Raw genomic sequence first — 21,979 nt, 5'->3', positions numbered from 1 at the left:
AGGTTTTATGTATATCTGTGTGTAATAATTAGATGGTATTCATTTTATGCAAATCTTACATTACAAAATAAGGATATGGCTATGCAAAACTGGGTTGTGTAATTAAGGGATTATCTATCTTTTAAAACAAAAAAAATTCTGGTGTTGACTGTCCTTTTAAGGCTGCTGGTTTCTAAACCCCTACAGAGTGGATAAACGATTCCCTGAATATCAGAAATGCACAAAAACTAAATGTTAATGTTTAATGATGTATTGAGTAAGTTACTTATTCCATTGCCTTCAAAAGGGGAGCTGGGTGGAGAAATTAGCGGCTTCTTCACATGCTCTAAGTGGTAAACAAGACCATGCTACATAACTAACACGAGGCATTATGTGCTCACCAGATGGTCGTATCTACCCCCAGCTGCCAGGATATCAGGAACAGTCCTTTGTCTGCGCTTGATAAATGCCACAAACTGGAAAACAATTCCACTGTGTTGCTGCATCTTATACACAAGCCCAAAGTTTACAACTACCTAGAAGAGAATAATGCAATAATCAGTGTCACAAATGCAAATTATACAATACGCTGATACATCACATTAAAACAAGAGCGACTTAAAGTGAGACGCAGGAACAATAACGGTAAGGTCATGTTCTAAAATATCCCCATAAAAGAAATTACAGTTTTTGAAAGTCACTTTTCCTATTCATTTAAAAAAAAAAAAAGTATAATATGGTTAGACCTGAAGTTTTATGCCAAGTCTCTTCACAAAGCCAATAACTTCCTGTAGGTCTTTTAACCCTTGCTTTGCCAACACACTGACTCCTGCTTTCTGCTTGGTGAGAGAGGTGATCATTGGCTCCAGTTCATGAAGTTCTCCTTTCTGCTCAATAAACCGATAAAGCCGATGCAACTGAAACACAAAAATTTAAGTAAAAAACATGATTACAATTATACCTTACATCAAACTGATGGTTGATTCATTAGTATGTTAGATCTGTAAAGTGCAAACTGTTAAAGGTAAACGATCTTAATAAAAGAATTATTATTTGAGACATTTGTGTGCAGTAGCCACCCCTTACTGCAGTGATGGTCAACAGGTGACCCACAAGGAATCTCCTGTAACCCAGATCAGATTTTCTCTCTAAGGCCAGTTTTGTGTGTGGCCCAGCAGTGAAACAGTTAATAAGAGAACTATACTTTGCAGTCTACATTGTTATTAAAGGGACACTAAACCCACATTTTTTTCTTTCATGATTCAGATAGAGCATGCAATTTTAAGCAACTTTCTAATTTACTCCTATTATCACTTTTTCTTCGTTCTCTTGCTATGTTTATTTAAAAAGTAGGAATATAAAGCTTAGGAGCTGGCCTTAGGAGCTGGCATTTTAGGTTTAGCACCCTGCATAGCGCTTGCTTATTGATAGCTACATTTAACCACCAATAAGCAAGCGTAACCCAAGTTTCTAAAATCGGCCAGCTCCTAAGCTTTAGATTCCTGCTTTTTAAATAAGTATAGCAAGAGAACAAAGAAAATTGATAAAAGGAGTAAATTAGAAAGTTGCTAAAATGCTAGTAAGCTGGAAATGGTCAAACATGCAAGCACTGATCCAACAGCAAGTGACTGCTTATGAAGGTTAGGGTTCCATCAACAGTAGTAGTACAACAGGCACAGTATTCTGTGGCGCTGGCCACCAGTGAGGCTATAGGTGCATGCATGTGGAGAGAGCAATAGGGTTAATATTGCCCCTAGGAGGACACCCCTGTAACTGCAATGATGAGGCCACACAGGTGCAGATGGGCACAAGGGTGGGCAATCCCCCACAGACAAGCAGCTGCACAAACCAGTCGGCGGGAAGAGGAGGCCTCCTGACTCAGCCAGGAAGGTAAATGACACAAAGTAGGTGGAAGCTAAAGAAAGTGAGAAATAAGCTAGCCATGAAAACATGTGGTGCAAGAGGGTCAAATTAAGACCATTGTGAATAACGAAGCCTTCTGCAAAGCACATTACATGCACTGAAAATTCACCATCATCTCTACTTACGCTATTCTCAGAGAGCGACAGATTGCAAAACTTGGCTTCAACCTCTCTCTTTGTCAACTTCTCAACCTAAGAAGGAAAAATGTGTTTACTTTTTAAATCTGCATTTATTTTCAATCAGAAAATATGTATCATTTTCTGCAGAACTTACACGAGAAACAGCTGGTAGCGGGGAAGCCCCCCCCCCCCCAAAAAAAAAAGCTATAGAGCCTTTGTCAAATTAATTTTATTTTAGCTGGTCATTGATATTATTGGAACTCATGTTTATCATAGTTTTGACTTGTTTACACATTTAGCTTAAATATTTATTGATTCATTTTTATTTAAATAACGTTTAAGAGTATGTAATTTTTGTTTTTCTGTGTATCTGACGTGACTTAACATAAAATGCAATTCCTGAGTTCCAATGTGTCCATCAACTTCTGAGAATTTGCCAGTGTGTATAACAGTTTAAAAAAGCTACAAAGAATTACAATACTTTACGTTGCATCACAAGTGTAATATTTAAAAAATAAATAAAAATCAAGACCTCAAGATGTTCAAGTCACAATCATTGCTGAACATTTTAGTTTCTGTGATGGGTTAAATGGATTGTCCCACAATTCCTAGAAAGGCAAACATACAACTTATGTAACCTAGAGTTTTCTTCAAAATGATCCAAATAAAACAGCTGCCCTATGCAATTTGCAGCATTTTGAGAGAAAAAATTAAAAACATAAACCCTATAAAAAGGTTTAAAATGATGGACAACACAGCGCTTTTATTAAATGTATGCAAGTCTGAAAATTGTGTTTTCCCCACTACTCCCAGAGTGGTTGGGTTGGAGAGCATCATAAAATCCTGACAACATGCTCAAAAATGTGTTCCTTATATATTTAAAAAAATAAACATTTATTTTTTATTTATTTAACATGTATGATGTACAAGTTATTGAACTGTAAGGGATATATATATATATTATACACACATATACACACAAACATAAATGCACATATACAGATACAGGCACACACACAAATATACTAATCACATTAAATAAAGCATTTAATGCAACAAAACAATTCTTACCATGGAGTCATAGAGGATATTATACACCTGGATGAGTTTATCCTCAGGCACTCCGCAATGCAGAAGAATGGCCTTCAATAATGATGTGTGATTCACATAAATACTGTAATTCCTTTCCTGTTAAAAAATTATTCAACTTGTTCTTAAGCGTATATATTTTTATGTACTCTGAACATGAAGGAAAACAAACAATATGTATAGACCAGAGTGTACAATTTTACTATGCGAACATCTTGTGCAGCTGCAATAGAACAAAAGATTTTTGTAAGCAATAACCACTTCATCAGGTTACATTAATCCCCCAAACATTGCATTAACTGCATGTGTAAGCAAATGGTCCGGAAACACTGGATACTGGGGGGGGGGCATCTACTTGCTTTTAGAGGTTTGGGGGATGGTGGTGTTTCTCGTTTTTACTGGATATCTACTGTTTTTGCAACTAAAGAGTTAATTTCTTACATGGATTTAAGGAACCATTTTATTTCTCTACATATAGGATTTAAAAAAGTTTGAATATTCAACAATATGAATAAGATTATTCAAGATAACGTGAACATTGCCCAGTTTAACTTATGTATATGTGCATGTATGGTGAAGTGAGGTGGGTGAGTATCTATAATGGATAAATAGATGAAAATATTTTCTGAGCTTCATCATAGTTGAGACTGCATGTTGCACTTTCCTCTGCCCTAAAGACGCTTAGTACAGCGAGTTACTCAAAATCTTCGCCAGGTTAGCTGCAGACATGACTAAAATCCAACATTTTCTGTGAGGAAAATCACTCCTTTATGCTTAAAAAAGAATGCCTTTTTAAATGAGGATTAAGGGATAAAAAAATGGTATGTTACCTAATGTGCAATAATCATAAATAATACCTGCAAAACAGGAAATTCTTGTATAATCTCATATATTGTGTATATCGTTTCTGCAATAGGCAGGTAGCTGTTTGTAGCTGATGTGATTATATCAAAGGCACATTCAATAAGTTCTTTGGGATGGCATCGGTTCAGTTTCCGTGGTCTAAATACCCTTTCAATACAGTATCTGAAATTACAAAGTTACATTAGAATGCCATTATTTTTTAGAAAAACAGCTGTCAAATATGACTTTTTAACATCATCATAATAAGTGTGGCGTAGAGACCCAGATGAAAGTCGCTGTCAGAAAGCAGTTCATCTCACTCACTAGATATACATATTTATTGCTGTGATAGATAATACACAACCTTCACTGGTGCATATACAATCATTACAAATAAAGCTAAAAATGAAATACCATAAAAGGTGGGATTAACCGTATATACTAAAACCAGTTTATATGCATTTTTATAACAAAAAATGGTTTTCAACTTTTTTACTAATACATGTATTAAAATCAGAATTGAATGAGCTGCAGTTTCAATTATTTATTGAGTAAGGATAGTCTTTATAATGTTCTTACCCAAAAGTTTACCCAATAAGTTATAAAACTAAACCACTTTGCCTATGCTATATTTGCAACTTGTCCTTTTTAAGAAAATGTGCAAAAATATAAAAACAAAAAAAAAAATACCTTTTTAAATTGGTTATATTATTTCTAGCAATAAATCTGGCAAATGGTATCTAAAGAAAAAAAAAAAAGTTAGTGTAAGTAATGCAAGAACAGTTTATAAAAATGATACATCAAAGAGTTCTAAAAGCAGACATGGGAAATTAAATAAACTTCTGACCTGTCTGTACTAATAACTAGACCAAGACCACAACAAAATGTATGTTTCACCTATTATGCACTAAAGCCACTTGTGTAGACACAGATTTGTGTATAATGAAAAGCTGTTTACGCTTTATGGGGAACCAACAGTCAATATGGAACAAGTAAAAACATTAAAAGGGACATACAACGCCTTTGCATGGGTTAAATCCTGTAATATGCAATAATATAGTAAGAAAATTCTCTTACAAATTAAAGCATTTTCTTTTTGCACTTTTATGCCTCCTTAAAGTATTTTTTGAGGACATTTTAATAAGGGACATTAAACACTAAATACTTTTCATGCACCTCCCTCTAATCATGGGTGGTGCCATGTTGGAATCTAGGTTACACTGCAGGCATCTGAAGGTGTAACCTAGTTACACCTTCAGGAGTTGCTGCACTGGAATTTAGTGAAAACTAGATTTTAACATGGTGGCAGCTTATAAAAATGTATTTATTGTTGTATACCCCTATAAAATGTAAAGCAGCGTGTTTTTGAGACAAAAACAATTTAATGTTTGTGGTGCATGTCACTGACCACCAACTGTGGAAGGTTTGCTTTTCAGGCAATAGGTTTTTATCTCTACCTCCCACTGGGAGTGTAATCTCTTCGGCTAGCTATGTTTACATAGCCTTTTTATAGTCAATAGTTAAAAGGTACAGTAAAGTCAAAATTAAATTTAAAGGACCAGTAAACACAGCAGATTTGCATAATCAACAAATGCAAGATAACAAGACAATACAATAGCATTTACTCTGAATTTCAAATGAGTAGTAGATTCTTTTCTAACACATTTTAAAGTTATGTATATTTCCACTCCCCCTGTACCATGTGATAGCAATCAGCCAATCACAAATGCATATACGTATAGTCTGAGTTCTTGCACATGCTCAGTAGGAGCTGGTGACTCAAAAAAAGTGTAAATATAAAAGACTGTGCACATTTTTTTTAATGGAAGTAAATTGGAAAGTTGTTTAAAATGACATGCTCTATCTGAATCATGAAAATGTAATAAAGCCTGAGTGTCCCTTTAAATGGATTAGACAGGATGTAGAATTTTAAACAACTTTCCAATTGACTTCTATTATCAGTTTTGCTTAGTTTTTCTTATCCTTTGTTAAAAAGTAATTTTAAGTAAGCCTAGGTGATGCGCATGCTTTTAGCCATCTGGCAGCAGTGTTTGCAACAATGTTTATATCAATGTTATACATGGTTGCATACAGTGCTGCAACATAATGCTACAGAAACTCTATGGCAGCAAACTTTGCAATTATGTATAACGTAGCTATAAACATTGTTGCAAACACTGCTGTTAAATAGCCAAGAACATGTGCATGCTCCTGAGCTCACCTAGGAGTATTCTTTAACAAAGGATACCAACAGACCTATGTAAAATTGATCATAAAAGTAAATTGGAAATTTGTTTAAAATGACATGCTCTGTCTGAATCATGAATGTTAAATTTTTACTTTACTGTACCTTTAAGTATAGAAACTTTTACTATACCTTTAAATATAGGTATGGATACCAAAGACACAATCAGCTATTTCAAATGCCGAAATAAAGGTAAATGAGCCATTGTAAACAATTTAATACACTCCAGCAGGCAAAATGAACCATTGGGAACAAATTAAAGGGGAAAAACATTTAGAGTACACTGTCCCTTTAAAGAGATATTTAACTACAGTGAAATAATACAATTCTCTAACATCATAAAACATTTTGCACTTTCATGTCACTAAGTTTTTGGTAGTATCTAAATTGTACAGAAATATGAATTCTACCTAAATTCAGCACCAGAGAGTAAAGGGTTCCATCTCTGCACTGTATAACACAACCTACCCTGAGATTATAAGACAGAGTTACAAGCATGCCACTGTGATCCATAAAGCACGCAGACTCACTGCTTTCTGCTACGGTTTTGTTTCGGGGCATCAGTAAAGGAGTATGCAGTTTCACTGCCCCTGTGCCAAAAGAACAAAAGGAAGCCATGAAAATTAGTAAAGGATAGAAAATCATCAGGCAATTTATGGTATATGTAGTAGTGTTATTTATTTTGTTTTGCAAAAATATTCAGTTCCTTTACCCAGCTGCATAATAAATGTGAAACATTAACCCATGGATTTTTTCAAATGTTTTCACAAAAGTCATTCAATCTTTTATGGGAAAATTAGGCGCTAATATTCCCCTACTTCACATATGATCATAGTGAGTCAACCAGTTAGTTGTTGTAAGGGTTTTCCCAGTCGTCATCGGAAAAGAAGCATGATCAGTTTGTCTGTACAGATAGGTAATCATTGATCCAAACTGCTTGGGATCAGAAAAGTTTGGATTTTGGAATATTTGCATCTGTAAAATGGAACAGCTTGGAGAGGGAATGGAACTAAGTGTAAACAACAATATCTTATGACATTTATGCAATATGTAATAATACAGCTTATACATGCAAACCAAAGGTAGTTTTATAGCATTGTTAATACTTCTGTACAAATAGTACCCTCAAAAAAATACTACAGCACTGTAATCAGAAAGGTAATATTTTTTTTTAAAATAAATATAAAAAACTATTAATTGTATTTAAAGGGGCATTCCAGTCAAAATTGAACTGCACATAGATGAATTATATCTGTGAATAGAAACATTTGCAATATACATTTAGTGGCAAAAATGCTTCTAGTAAAAGTTATCACTGTTTTCGTGTTAACATTATTCTCTGCACGTGCATGTTCTCAGAGCACCAGCATTCAAATACTGCAGCTGCTCAGAGCACCAGTGGGGCTTGAATCATGTCAGCAATTAACAAATTGAGTCATTACCAGATGGTACAAACACCTTAGACTCTCTGGGTAAGTGCTGTGTATAAAATGCTGGTGCACGGTGCATACATAAATACACTTTTGAAACAGCTTTAGCTTTTATTAGAAGCATTTATGCTTATACATGTATATTACTTGGTTCTATTAAAAACTGAAATGCATCTATGTGGATTCCAATTTTGGCTGGAATGTCCCTTTAAGAACACAAAAAACAAACCAAAGAGACCAGCAGAGAACATTGCGACTTACAGGCAGGGAAACACATAATTTATGTAAGAACTTACCTGATAAATTAATTTATTTCATGTTGGCGAGAGTCCACGAGCTAGTTACTGATGGGGTATACATTCCTACCAGGAGGGGACAAAGTTTCCCAAACCTCAAATGCCTATAAATACACCTCCCACCTCACTCATACCTCAGTTTGACGTATAGCCAAGTTAGTGAGGTATATAAGGAGTAAAAGCATAAAAAAGAAAAGGATAAATAATGTGCTTTATACAAAAAAATCATAACCCCCAAAAAAATGGGTGGGTCTCATGGACTCTTGCCATCATGAAAGAAATTAATTTATCAGGTAAGTTCTAACATAAATTATGTTTTCTTTCATGTAGGTGGTGAGATTCCATGAGCTAGTTACTGATGGGATATAATACCCAAGATATGGAAGTCCACAAGTAACTATAGAGGGAGGGATAAAATAAAAACAGCTATTTCCGCTGAAAAATTAAATCCAAAAAAATGAATTACCTTTTTTAAAAAATTCAAAAAACTTAAAACATAGTCACTAGAACCAAACAGACTGCTGCCTGAAGAACCTTTCTACCAAAAGCTGTTTCCGAAGAAGCAAAAACATCAAAATGGTACAATTTAGTAAATGTATGCAAAGACCACCAAGTGGCTGCATTGCAGATTTGATCAACTGAAGCTTCTTTCTTGAAAGCCCAAGATGTGGCAACTGATCTAGTAGAATGAGCTGTTATTCTCTGAGGCGGAGACTGCCCCGTCTCAAAATAAGTTTGTGAATCAGAATTTTTAAACAAGATACCAAAGAAATGGCAGAGGCTTTCTGACCTTTTCTGGAACCAGAAAAAATAAAAATAGACTAGAAGTCTTTCTGAAATCTTTACTAGCCTCAACATAATAGGACAAAGGGAAGGAACAATAATTTCCCTATTAATGTTGTTAGAATTCATAACTTTAAACGAAGTCCACAAAAAAGCTTTATCTTTATGGAAAATCAGATGAGACTTGCAAGAGAGCAGACGATTCAAAAACTTTTCTAGCAGAAGAGATAGCCAAGAGAAATAACACTTTCCAAGAAAGTAGTTTAATGTCCAAAGAATGCATAGGCTCAAAAGGAGGCGCCTGCAAAGTCTTTAATACCAAATTTAGACTCCAGGGAGGAGAGATAAAATTTAATAACAGGTTTGATACGAGTCAAAGCATGTACAAAACAGTGAACATCAGGAAGATTAGCAATCTTTCTGTGAAATAAAACAGAAAGAGCAGTGATTTGTCCTTTCAAAGTATTGGCAGACAAACCTTTATCCAAACCATCCTTAAGGAACTGTAGAATCATAGGAATTCTAAAAGAATGCCATGAGTGGAACACCATGAAATATAGGTTTTAACAGAGTCAGAGAAACTTCTATGACTAAGGACTAAGCATTCAATTTCCATGCCAAATTTAGAGATTTGAGAACCGGATGGAAAAACGGGCCTTGAGACAGAAGGTTTGGAGACTGGTATTAGAGGAAATGACCAAGGTTGGCAACTGGACATTCGGACAAGGTCTGCATACCAGAACCTATGAGGCCATGCTGGTGCTATCAGAAACACATTTCATTATGATCTTTGAGATCACTCTTGGAGAAGATTCAGAGGTTGAAAAATTTAAGCAGGTTAGTTAAACCATGGAACTGCTAGAGCATCCATCAATTCTGCCCGAGGATCCCTGGAACTGGAGAGGTATCTGGCAAGTTTCTTGTTTAGATGAGAGACCATCAGATCTATGTCTGGAAGATCCCACATCTGCACAATCTGATAGAATACATCTGGATGGAGAGACCACTCCCCAGGATGTAGAGATTGCTGGTTGAGATAATCCGCTTCCCAATTGTCTACACCTGGTATATTAATCGCAGTGATTAGACAAGAGTTGAATTCTGCCCAAGAAAGTATAAGAAAACATAATTTATGTAAGAACTTACCTGATAAATTCATTTCTTTCATATTAGCAAGAGTCCATGAGCTAGTGACGTATGGGATATACATTCCTACCAGGAGGGGCAAAGTTTCCCAAACCTTAAAATGCCTATAAATACACCCCTCACCACACCCACAAATCAGTTTAATGAATAGCCAAGAAGTGGGGTGATAAGAAAAAAGTGCGAAAGCATATAAAATAAGGAATTGGAATAATTGTGCTTTATACAAAAAAATCATAACCACCACAAAAAGGGTGGGCCTCATGGACTCTTGCTAATATGAAAGAAATGAATTTATCAGGTAAGTTCTTACATAAATTATGTTTTCTTTCATGTAATTAGCAAGAGTCCATGAGCTAGTGACGTATGGGATAATGACTACCCAAGATGTGGATCTTTCCACGCAAGAGTCACTAGAGAGGGAGGGATAAAATAAAGACAGCCAATTCCTGCTGAAAATAATCCACACCCAAAATAAAGTTTAATGAAAACATAAGCAGAAGATTCAAACTGAAACCGCTGCCTGAAGTACTTTTCTACCAAAAACTGCTTCAGAAGAAGAAAACACATCAAAATGGTAGAATTTAGTAAAAGTATGCAAAGAGGACCAAGTTGCTGCTTTGCAAATCTGATCAACCGAAGCTTCATTCCTAAACGCCCAGGAAGTAGAAACTGACCTAGTAGAATGAGCTGTAATCCTTTGAGGCGGAGTTTTACCCGACTCGACATAGGCATGATGAATTAAAGATTTCAACCAAGATGCCAAGGAAATGGCAGAAGCTTTCTGGTCTTTTCTAGAACCAGAAAAGATGAAAAATAGACTAGAAGTCTTTCGGAAAGACTTAGTAGCTTCAACATAATATTACAAAGCTCTAACAACATCCAAAGAATGCAATGATTTCTCCTTAGAATTCTTAGGATTAGGACATAATGAAGGAACCACAATTTCTCTACTAATGTTGTTAGAATACACAACCTTAGGAAAAAATTCAAAAGAAGTTCGCAACACCGCCTTATCCTGATGAAAAATCAGAAAAGGAGACTCACAAGAAAGAGCAGATAATTCAGAGACTCTTCTGGCAGAAGAGATGGCCAAAAGAAACAAAACTTTCCAAGAAAGAAGTTTAATGTCCAAATGAATGCATGGGTTCAAAAGGAGGAGCTAGAAGAGCCCCCAGAACCAAATTCAAACTCCAAGGAGGAGAAATTGACTGAATGACAGGTTTTATACGAACCAAGTCTTGTACAAAACAATGAATATCAGGAAGATTAGCAATCTTTCTGTGAAAAAGAACAGAAAGAGCAGAGATTTGACCTTTCAAGGAACTTGCGGACAAACCTTTATCTAAACCATCCTGAAGAAACTGTAAAAAATTCTCGGAATTCTAAAAGAATGCCAGGAAAAATGATGAGAAGACACTAAGAAATATAAGTCTTCCAGACTCTATAATATATCTCTCTAGATACAGATTTACGAGCCTGTAACATAGTATTAATCACAGAGTCAGAGAAACCTCTTTGACCAAGAATCAAGCGTTCAATCTCCATACCCTTAAATTTAAAGATTTAAGATCCTGATGGAAAAAAGGACCTTGCGACAGAAGGTCTGGTCTTAACGGAAGAGCCCACGGTTGGCAAGAGGCCATCCGAAAAAGAATCCGTCCATGCTGGAGCTACCAGCAGAACATTCCTTCAGAATCTTGGAGATTACTCTTGGAAGAAGAGCTAGAGGCGGAGAGATATAGGCAGGATGATACTTCCAAGGAAGTGATAATGCATTCACTGCCTCCGCCTGAGGATCCCGGGATCTGAACAGATACCTGGGAAGTTTCTTGTTTAGATGAGAAACCATCAGATCTATTTCTGGAAGTTCCCACATTTGAACAATCTGAAGAAATACCTCTGGGTGAAGAGACCATTCGCCCGGATACAACGTTTGACGACTGAGATAATCCGCTTCCCAATTGTCTATACCTGGGAAATGAACCGCAGAGATTAGACAGGAGCTGGATCCCGCCCAAACCAGAATTTGAGATACTTCTTTCATAGCCAGAGGACTGTGAGTCCGTCCTTGATGATTGATGTATGCCACAGTTGTGACATTGTCTGTCTGAAAACAAATGAACGACTCTCTCTTCAGAAGAGGCCAAGACTGAAGAGCTCTGAAAATTGCACTGAGTTCCAAAATATTGATCGGTAATCTCACCTCCTGAGATTCCCAAACCCCTTGTGCCGTCAGAGACCCCCACACAGCTCCCCAACCTGTAAGACTTGCATCTGTTGAAAATACAGTCCAGATCGGAAGAACAAAGAAGCCCCCTGAACTAAACGATGGTGATCTGTCCACCACGTCAGAGAGTGTCGTACAATCGGTTTTAAAGATATTAATTGAGATATCTTTGTGTAATCCCTGCACCATTGGTTCAGCATACAGAGCTGAAGAGGTCGCATGTGAAAATGAGCAAAGGAGATTGCGTCCGATGCAGCAGTCATAAGACCTAAAATTTCCATGCATAAGGCTACCAAAGGGAATGATTGTGACTGAAGGTTTTGACAAGCTGATATCAATGTTAGACTTCTCTTGTCTGACAAAGACAGAGTCATAGACACTGAATCTATCTGGAAACCTAAAAAGGTTACCCTTGTCTGAGGAATCAATGAACTTTTTGGTAAATTGATGCTCCAACCATGATCTTGAAGAAACAACACAAGTCGATTCGTATGAGATTCTGTTAAATGTGAAGACTGAGCAAGTACCAAGATATCGTCCAAAAAAGGAAATACCAATACCCTGTTCTCTGAATACAGACAGAAGGGCACCGAGAACCTTTGTAAAAATTCTTGGAGCTGATGCTAGGCCAAACGGTAGAGCCACAAAACTGGTAATGCTTGTCTAAAAAAGAGAATCTCAGAAACTAAAAGTGATCTGGATGAATCGGAATATGCAGATATGCATCCTGTAAATCTATTGTAGACATATAATGCCCTTGCTGAACAAAAGGCAGGATAGTCCTTACAGTTACCATCTTGAATGTTGGTATCCTTACATAACGATTCAATATTGATAGATCCGAAACTGGTCTGAAGGAACTGACCTTCTTTGGTACAATGAAGAGATAGAATAAAACCCGAGCCCCTGTTCCAGAACTGGAACTGGCATAATTACTCCAGCCAACTCTAGATCTGAAACACATTTCAGAAATGCTTGAGCCTTTGCTGGGTTTACTGGGACACGGGAAAGAAAAAAATCTCTTTGCAGGAGGCCTTAACTTGAAGCCAATTCTGTACCCTTCTGAAACAATGTTCTGAAACCAGAGATTGTGAACGGAATTGATCCAAATTTCTTTGAAAAGAACGTAAACTGCCCCATACCAGCTGAGCTGGAATGAGGGCCGCACCTTCATGGGGACTTAGGAGCTGGCTTTGGGTTTCTATAAGGCTTGGATATATACCAAAGTGAAGATGGTTTCCAAACTGATACCGCTCCTGAGGATGAAGGATCAGGCTTTTGTTCCTTGTTGTGATGAAAGGAACGAAAACAATAATTAGACCTAAATTTACCTCAGATTTTTTATCCTGTGGTAAAAAAGTACCCTTCCTTCCAGTAACAGTTGAGATAAAATAATCCAACTGAGAACCGAATAAATTACCCTGGAAAGAAAGGGATAGCAAAGTTGACTTAGAAGACATATCAGCATTCCAAGTTTTAAGCCATAAAGCTCTTCTAGCTAAAATAGTTAGAGACATATACCTGACATCAATTCTAATGATATCAAAGATGGCATCACAAATAAAATAATTAGCATGTTATAGAATAATAATGCTATGAGAATTATGATCTGTTACTTGTTGCGCTAAAGCTTCTAACCAAAAAGTTGAAGCTGCAGCAACATCCGCTAAAAAATATAGCAGGAGTAGAGACAGCCCCATTAACCTTAGGGATTTTGTCCCAAACTCTAATCTGTCAGATGGCACAGGATATAATTGCTTAAAACGTTTTAAAAGGAGTAAATGAATTACCCAAATTATTCCATTCCCTGGAAATTACTTCAGAAATAGCATCAGGGACAGGAAACACTTCTGGAATAACTACAGGAGATTTAAAAACCTTATTTAAACGTTTAGTTTTAGTATCAAGAGGACCAGAATCCTCTATTTCTAATGCAATTAATACTTCTTTAAATAAAGAACGAATAAATTCCATCTTGAACAAATACAAAGATTTATCAGCATCAACCTCTGAGACAGAAACCTCTGAACCAGAAGAACCATTATCAGTATCAGAATGATGATGTTCATTTAAAAATTCATCTGAAAAAAGAGAAGTTTTAAAAGACTTTTATGTATACTAGAAGGAGAAATAACAGACATAGCCTTCTTAATGGATTTAGAAACAAAATCTCTTATGTTATCAGGAACACTCTGAGTATTAGATGTTGACGGAACAGCAACAGGTAATGTAACAGTACTAAAGGAAATTTTATCTGCATTAACAAGTTTGTCATAACATTTAATACAAACAACAGCTGAAGGAACAGATACCAAAAGTGATACACTTAGCTTTGGTAGCTCCAGCACCGGGCAGCGATTTTCCTGAAGTATCTTCTGACTCTGAGTTGCGAACAGTTGGAACATCTTCGGATATGTAATAGAAAAAACAACATATAAAGCAAAATTGATCAAATTCCTTAAATGACAGTTTCAGGAATGGGAAAAAAATGCCAGTGAACAAGCTTCTAGCAACCAGAAGCAATAAATAATGAGACTTAAATAATGTGGAGACAAAAGTGACGCCCATATTTTTTTAGCGCCAAATAAGACGCCCACATTATTTGGCGCCTAAATGCTTTTGGCGCCAAAAATGACGCCACATCCGGAACGCCGACACTTTTGACGCAAAAGAACGTCAAAAATGACGCAACTTCCGGCGACACGTATGACGCCAGAAACAGAAACATTTTTTGCGCCAAAAAAGTCTGCGCCAAGAATGACGCAATAAAATGAAGCATTTTCAGCCCCCGCGAGCCTAACAGCCCACAGGGAAAAAGTCAAATTTTTAAGGTAAGAAAAAATGATTGATTCAAATGCATTATCCCAAATATGAAACTGACTGTCTGAAAATAAAGAATGTTGAACATCCTGAGTTAAGGCAAATAAATGTTTGAATACATATATTTAGAACTTTATAAAAAAGTGCCCAACCATAGCTTAGAGTGTCACAGAAAATAAGACTTACTTACCCCAGGACACTCATCTACATGTTTGTAGAAAGCCAAACCAGTACTGAAACGAAAATCAGCAGAGGTAATGGTATATATATATATATATATAAGAGTATATCGTCGATCTGAAAAGGGAGGTAAGAGATGAATCTCTACGACCGATAACAGAGAACCTATGAAATAGACCCCGTAGAAGGAGATCATTGCATTCAAATAGGCAATACTCTCCTCACATCCCTCTGACATTCACTGCACGCTGAGAGGAAAACCGGGCTCCAACCTGCTGCGGAGCGCATATCAACGTAGAATCTAGCACAAACTTACTTCACCACCTCCATCGGAGGCAAAGTTTGTAAAACTGATTTGTGGGTGTAGTGAGGGGTGTATTTATAGGCATTTTAAGGTTTGGGAAACTTTGCCCCTCCTGGTAGGAATGTATATCCCATACGTCACTAGCTCATGGACTCTTGCTAATTACATGAAAGAAATACTTCTTTCATTGCTAGGGGACTGCGAAGATTGACATATGCCACTGTTGTGACATTGTCGGTTTGAAACCGAATATACAATTCTCTTTTTAATAGAGGCCAAGCCTGAAGAGCTCTGGAAATAGCACAGAGTTCTAAGATATTGATTGGTAACCTCGCCTCTCAAGGATTCCAAACTCCTTGTGCTGTCAGAGACTCCCAAACCGCTCCCAAACCTGTGAGACTTACATCTGTTGTGATCACAGTCCAGGTGGAACGAACAAAGGAGGACCCTTGAACAATAAAGTGATGGTTTAACCAGAGATAGTTGAGTGTTGGGATATAATTATATCAGATGTGATACGAGTATAATCCCTGCACCATTGGTGCAACATGCAAAGTTGTAGAGGTCTCATATGAAAATGAGCAAAAGGGATCACGTCCGATGCTGCAATCATGAGACCTAAAACTTCCATACACATAGCCAATGAAGGGAATGATAGAGACTGAAGGTTTAGACAAGCTGAAACCAATCTCAAATGTCTCTTTTCTATTATGGATAGAGTCATGGACACCGAATCTATCTGGAAATCTAAAAAGGTGACCTTTGTCTGAGGAATCAAGAAACTCTTTGGTAAATTGATCCTCCAACCATGTTTTTGAAGAAACAACAGAAGTTGTTTTGTGTGAGATTCTGCTAAATGAAAAGATTAAGCTAGTACCAAGATATCGTCCAAATAAGAAAACACTGCAATACCCTGCTCTCTGAATGCAGATAAAAGGGCACCTAGAACTTTAGAAAATATTCTTGGTGCTGTTGCAAGGCCAAATGGAAGAGCAACAAATTAGTAATGCTTGTTTAAAAAAGAGAATCTCAGAAATCGATAGTTATCTGGATAAATCGGAATGTAAAGGTAAGCGTCCTATTAGTCTACTGTGGACATGAAGTGACCTTGCTGAACAAAAGGCAGAATAGTCCTTATAGTCACCATCTTGAAAGTGACTCTTACAAAACGATTTAAAGTTTTCAGATCTAAAATTGGTCTGAAAGAATTTTCCTTCTTTGGTACAATGAATAGATTTGAATAAAAACCCAATCCTTGTTCCTGCTGTGGAACTGGGACAATTACCCTTGAAAGTTTTAGGTCTGAAACACATTTCAGAAAGGCTTGAGCTTTTACTGTTTTTTTTTTGGTACATGGGTAAGAAAGAATCTTCCCAAGGGAGGTCTTATTCTGAATCCTATTAGATACCCTTGAGAAATTATATTCTGAATCCACTGATTTTGGACAGAGTCTGTCCAAACTTTTTGAAATAGCTTTAGTCTGCCCCCCTACCAGAAGAACTGGCTTGAGGCCCGCACCTTTACGGAGGTTTAGGGGCAGGATTTGGTTTCTAATAAGGCTTGGATTTAATCCAATTCGGAGATGGTCTCCAATTAGAGCCAAAGACCTTAGGGAAAGGAGTGGTTTTCTGTTCTCTAATCTGATGAAAAGAACAAAAACAATTGGGAGCTTTAAATTTACCCTTAGATTATTGTCTTGGGGCAGAAAAAACTCCCTTCCCCCCAGTGATAGTGGAAATAATAGAATCCAATTGAGAATCAAAAAGATTATTGACCTTGAAAAGAAAGAGACAACAATCTTGTTTAGATACCATGTCAGCATTCCAAGATTTAAGCCATAAAGCTCTTCTAGTAAGAATAGCTAAAGACAAAGATTTGATGTTAAGTTTTACAACATCAAAAAATATCATCACAAATAAAATGATTTACATGTTGAAGTAAGAGAATAATGTTAGACAACTGCTGAGCTAAACTGTCTAACCAAAATATAGAGACAGCAGCAACATCAGCAATAGATATAACTGGTCTAAGAATATAGCCAGTATGCAAATATGCCCTTCTAAGATAAGATTCAAGTTTTTTATCTAAAGGGTTTAAAAAGAAGTGCTGTCTTCTATAGGAATGGTAGTACCTTTGGCAAGAGTGAAAATAGCCCCATCAACTTTAGACTGTTCCCAAAGTTCCAAATTAGCAATAGGTAAAGGATATCATTTTTAAAACCTAGAAGAGGGATTAAAAGTAGTACCAGGCTTAGACCATTCTTTAGAAATGAGATTAGAGATAGCGTCTTTAATAGGAAATACTTTAGGAGTAATAGCAGTAGTCTTAAATACAGAATTTAAACGATTGCTAGGTCTATCATCAGGAGTTTTAGGCTCTTCAATCCCTAAAGTAAATAAAACATCCTCAAAACGAGAACAAATATATTCAATTTTAAACAAAAAAATGATTTATCCATCTCTGTCTCTGATGTAAGATCCTCTGAATTAGAGGAACCCCCATCAGTAGAAGATACGTCAGTATGCTGTTGGTCAGTACAAAATTCACGAGATTTAAGAACATATAATGCAAAACCCTTTAACATTTATTTGAAGGCAGAATAGCACACAAAGCCTTCTCTATGGCTGTAGAAATAAAATCTTTCATTACTGCAGAAATGCCCTCTGCATTAGACTGGGAATTATTAACAGTGATAACATTTAAACTCATAGAAATATTGTCAGAATGTAACAAAATATTAAAACCATAGCCACATAATTGAGCTGAATAAATCAGATCGGCCTTTGACAAGAAACATACTTATTTTTTGTAGAACTATGTTCAGACAGCTCAGTTTCTATGGTAACTTCTGAGGCAGGTTCAGTTTGAGACATAGTTGCAAAAAAAAAAACATATATAAATAGTTTGCAATTTTATATCTATGCTCCTATATATAGGAGGCTTGAGAGAGTGGGAAACAGTGCTAATATATATAAAAAAAAATATGTATGCTTACCTGATAAATTTCTTTCTTTACGGGCATGGAGAGTCCACTACATCATTCCAATTACTAGTGGGATATTCAACTCCTGGCCAGCAGGAGGCGGCAAAGTGCACCCCAGCAAAGCTGTTAAGTGTAACTGCCCTTACCAATAATCCCCAGTTATTCAGCCGAAGGAAAATGGAAAAAGAAGAAACACAAGGGTGAAAAAACTGCAGAATTATAATTAAAACGAGAGGGTGGGGTCGTGGACGCTCCATGCCCAGAAAGAAAGAAATTTATCAGGTAAACATAAATTTTGTTTTCTTTCCTATGGCATGGAGAGTCCACAACGTCATTCCAATTACTAGTGGGAACCAATACCCAAGCTAGAAGACACGGAATGAACAGGGAGGGGGAACAAGGCAGGAGGACCTAAACAGAAGGCACCACTACTTGAAGAACCTTTCTCCCAAAAGAGGCATTAGCAAAGGCAAAAAGTATCAAATTTGTAGAATTTAGAAAAAGTATGCAAAGAGGACCATGTTGCCGCCTTGCAAATCTGTTCCACAGAAGCTTCATTTTTGAAAGCCCAAGAAAAGAAGACAGCCCTAATGGAATAAACCATAATTCTCTCAGGAGGCTGCTGTATAGCAGTCTCATAAGCAAAACAAATCTTACTTCTTAACCAGAGGGAAAGAGTAGTAGAAGTGGCCTTCTGACCCTTATGCTTTCCAGATAAAACAACAAACAGGCAGAAGATTGCCGAAAATCCTTAGTAGCTTGAAAGTAAAATTTTAGAGCACACACAACATCCAAGTTATGCAAAAGACATTCCTTATGAGAAGGATTAGGAGAAAAAGGAGGAACAACAATTTCCTGATTAATGTTTCGAAAAAGCTTTAGCTTCACACCAAAAAAGGTATTTACGCCATATCTTATGGTAAATCCTATGAGTAACAGGTTTACGAGCCTGAAGGATAGTATTAATGACTGCCTCCGAAAAACCACGTCTAGAGCGGACTAGGTGATCAATCTCAAAGCACTCAGCGTCAGAGAATTTAGATTTGGATGGAGGAAAGGACCCTGAATTAGGTCTTTTCTCCGAGGTAACTTCCAATGTGGAAGAGATGACATCTTCAACAGATCCACAAACCAGATTAGGAGCTATTAAAATCAGACGCTCTCTCCTGCTTGATACAAGCAATGACTCGTGGAAGGAGAGCAAACGGAGGAAACAGGTATGCTAGCCCGAAGTTCCAAGGGATCGCCAGAGCATCTATCAGGGCGGCCTGATGATCTCTTGACCTTGAACCATACTTGGCGTTTTGACGAGACACCATTAGATATAACTCCGGAACACCCCACCTGAGAGTTATCCTGGAGAACACTTCTGGATGGAGAGCCCACTCCCCGGGATGAAAAGTCTGTCTGCTCAGAAAATCTGCCTCTCAATTGTCCACTCTTGGAATGTGGATGGAAGATAGGAGACATTTGTGAGCTTCCGCCCACTGCAGAATGCGAGTCACCTCCTTCATGGTCAAGGAACTCCGCTTTCCTCCCTGGTGGTTGATGTAAGCCATTGAGGTGATGTTGTCCGACTGGAATCTGATAAACTGGACTAAAGATAATTGAGACCATGCTGTCAAGGCATTGAAAATTGCTCTCAACTCCAAGATGTTTATGGGAAGAAAAGACTCTTCCCGAGACCACAGGCCCTGAGCCTTCAGAGAACCCCAAAAAGCTCCCAAGCCTGACAGACTGGTGTCTATAGTCACAATCACCCAGGAAAGTCTCAGGAAGCAAGTGCCCAGAGAGCGATGTTCCTGTGAAATCCACTACGAGAGAGACACTCTTGTTAGGGGGTCCAGATTTATCCTCTGCGATAAATCTGAATGGTTTCCGTACCATTGACAGAGAATACAAAGGCTGCAGCGGTCACAGACGGAACCGAGCAAAATGGATGTCCATGGAAGTCACCATCAGACCAATCACCTCCATGCATTGAGCCACTGATGGACGAAAAGCAGACTGGAGGGAAAGGCAAGAAGTTTGGATTTTCTGACCTCCGTCAGGAAAATCTTCATGGACAGGGAATCTATGATTGTCCCTAGGAAACACACTTTTGCAGTTGGAACTAGAGAACGCTTTTCCAGATTCACCTTCCACCCGTGGGAACATAGAAAAGACAACAACATCTCTGTATGAGATTTTGCTAGTTGAAAAGATGACGCTTGAACCAAGATGTCATCTAGACACCAATTCCCTGGGATCTGATCACTGCCAATAGGGCTCCCAGAACCTTTGTGAATATTCTAGGAGCTGTGGCAAGACCAAACAGAAGGGCAATAAACTGGAAATGCATGTCCAGAAACCTTAGAAACTGGTAATGATTCCTGTGAATGGGAACGTGTAAATTCGCTTCCTTCAGGTCTATGGTCTTCATGAACTGACCTTCCTGGAAGAATGGAACAAATAGTTTCCATCTTAAAGGACGGAACCCTGAGGAATTTGTTGAGACACTTTTGATCTAGGTTGGGACTTAAAAGTTCCCTTCTTTTTGGGAACCACAAAAAGTTTTGAATAGAATCCTAGACCTTGTTCCTTTAGAGGAACTGGTACAATAACTCCCAGGGAGGATAGGACCTTTATGCAATTTAAGAAGGCCTCCCTCTTTACCTGGTTTGAGGATAGTCTTGACAGGAGAAATCTGCCCCTTGTAGGGCAAGACTTGAATCCTATTTTGTAACCCTGGGATACTATGTCCATAGCCCATGGATCTGGGACATCGCATATCCAAGCCTGTCGAAAAAGAGAAGACCTGCCCCTCACCTGATCCAAACTCTGATCGGGGGTAGACCCTTCATGCTGATTTAGAGACAGCAAAAGGCTTTTTGTTTTCCCTTGTTCCACGACTGGCTGGATTTCCAAGTGAACCTGGATTAGTCTGGTTTGGAAGAGGAGGACTACTGTCCCTTAAAGTTGCAAAAGGAACGACAATTAGAAGTCTGTTGACCCCTAGGTCTATTCTTCTTGTCCTGAGGTAGGAGAGATTCCTTTCCACCCGTAATCTCTTAACTGATTTTCGCCAGATCAGGTCCAAACAGAGTTTTACATTATAAGGTAAAGCCAAAAGCTTGGCCTTTGAAGAAACATATGCTGACCAAGATTTTAACCACAGAGCTCTGCGGGCTAGCACAGTGAAGCTAGACATCTTGGATCCCAGTCTAACTATCTGCATGTTGGCATCACAGATAAAGGTATTGGCCAGTTTAAGAGCTTTGATCCCATCTTGGATCTCCTCTACCGTAGTCTCTTCTGAAATAAGATCAAACAGGGCATTGCACCAATAAGATGCTGCACCCACAACTGTGGCAATACTCGCCACAGGTTGCCACTGTAATCCTTGATGGATATACATCTTTTATACAGCTTCTAGCTTCTTATCCATTGAATCCTTAAAAGAGCAATTATCCTCTATAGGAATGGTAGTTCTTTTAGCAAGAGTAGAAATAGCGCCTTATACTTTAGACACAGTGCGCCATGAGTCATGAATAGAGTCAGCAACAGGAAACTTTTTTAAAAACAGGGGAAGGGGAAAAATGAATCCCTGGCTTATCCCATTCCTGAGCTATA

At 37.6% G+C, this 21,979-nt stretch overlaps 1 protein-coding gene across 1 annotated transcript in view; it reads right to left on the bottom strand.

The window, feature by feature from the left end:
- EIF2AK4 (eukaryotic translation initiation factor 2 alpha kinase 4) overlaps positions 1–21,979 on the bottom strand; it is a 396,156-nt gene that overhangs the window by 142,947 nt on the left and 231,230 nt on the right. The window contains exons 23-29 of the mRNA XM_053697714.1: positions 6,667–6,788; positions 4,644–4,693; positions 3,968–4,136; positions 3,093–3,209; positions 2,028–2,093; positions 726–896; positions 381–515 (exon numbers count right to left, since the gene is read on the bottom strand). Coding sequence (XP_053553689.1) covers positions 381–515; positions 726–896; positions 2,028–2,093; positions 3,093–3,209; positions 3,968–4,136; positions 4,644–4,693; positions 6,667–6,788 — 830 coding nt within the window. The remainder of the gene's footprint in view (positions 1–380; positions 516–725; positions 897–2,027; positions 2,094–3,092; positions 3,210–3,967; positions 4,137–4,643; positions 4,694–6,666; positions 6,789–21,979) is intronic.

Source organism: Bombina bombina, chromosome 1 (genome assembly GCF_027579735.1).
Source record: "Bombina bombina isolate aBomBom1 chromosome 1, aBomBom1.pri, whole genome shotgun sequence".
Lineage (NCBI taxonomy): Eukaryota > Metazoa > Chordata > Amphibia > Anura > Bombinatoridae > Bombina > Bombina bombina.
Note: the sequence above shows the minus strand (reverse complement) of the source record. Positions and strands in the feature narration are given on the sequence as shown.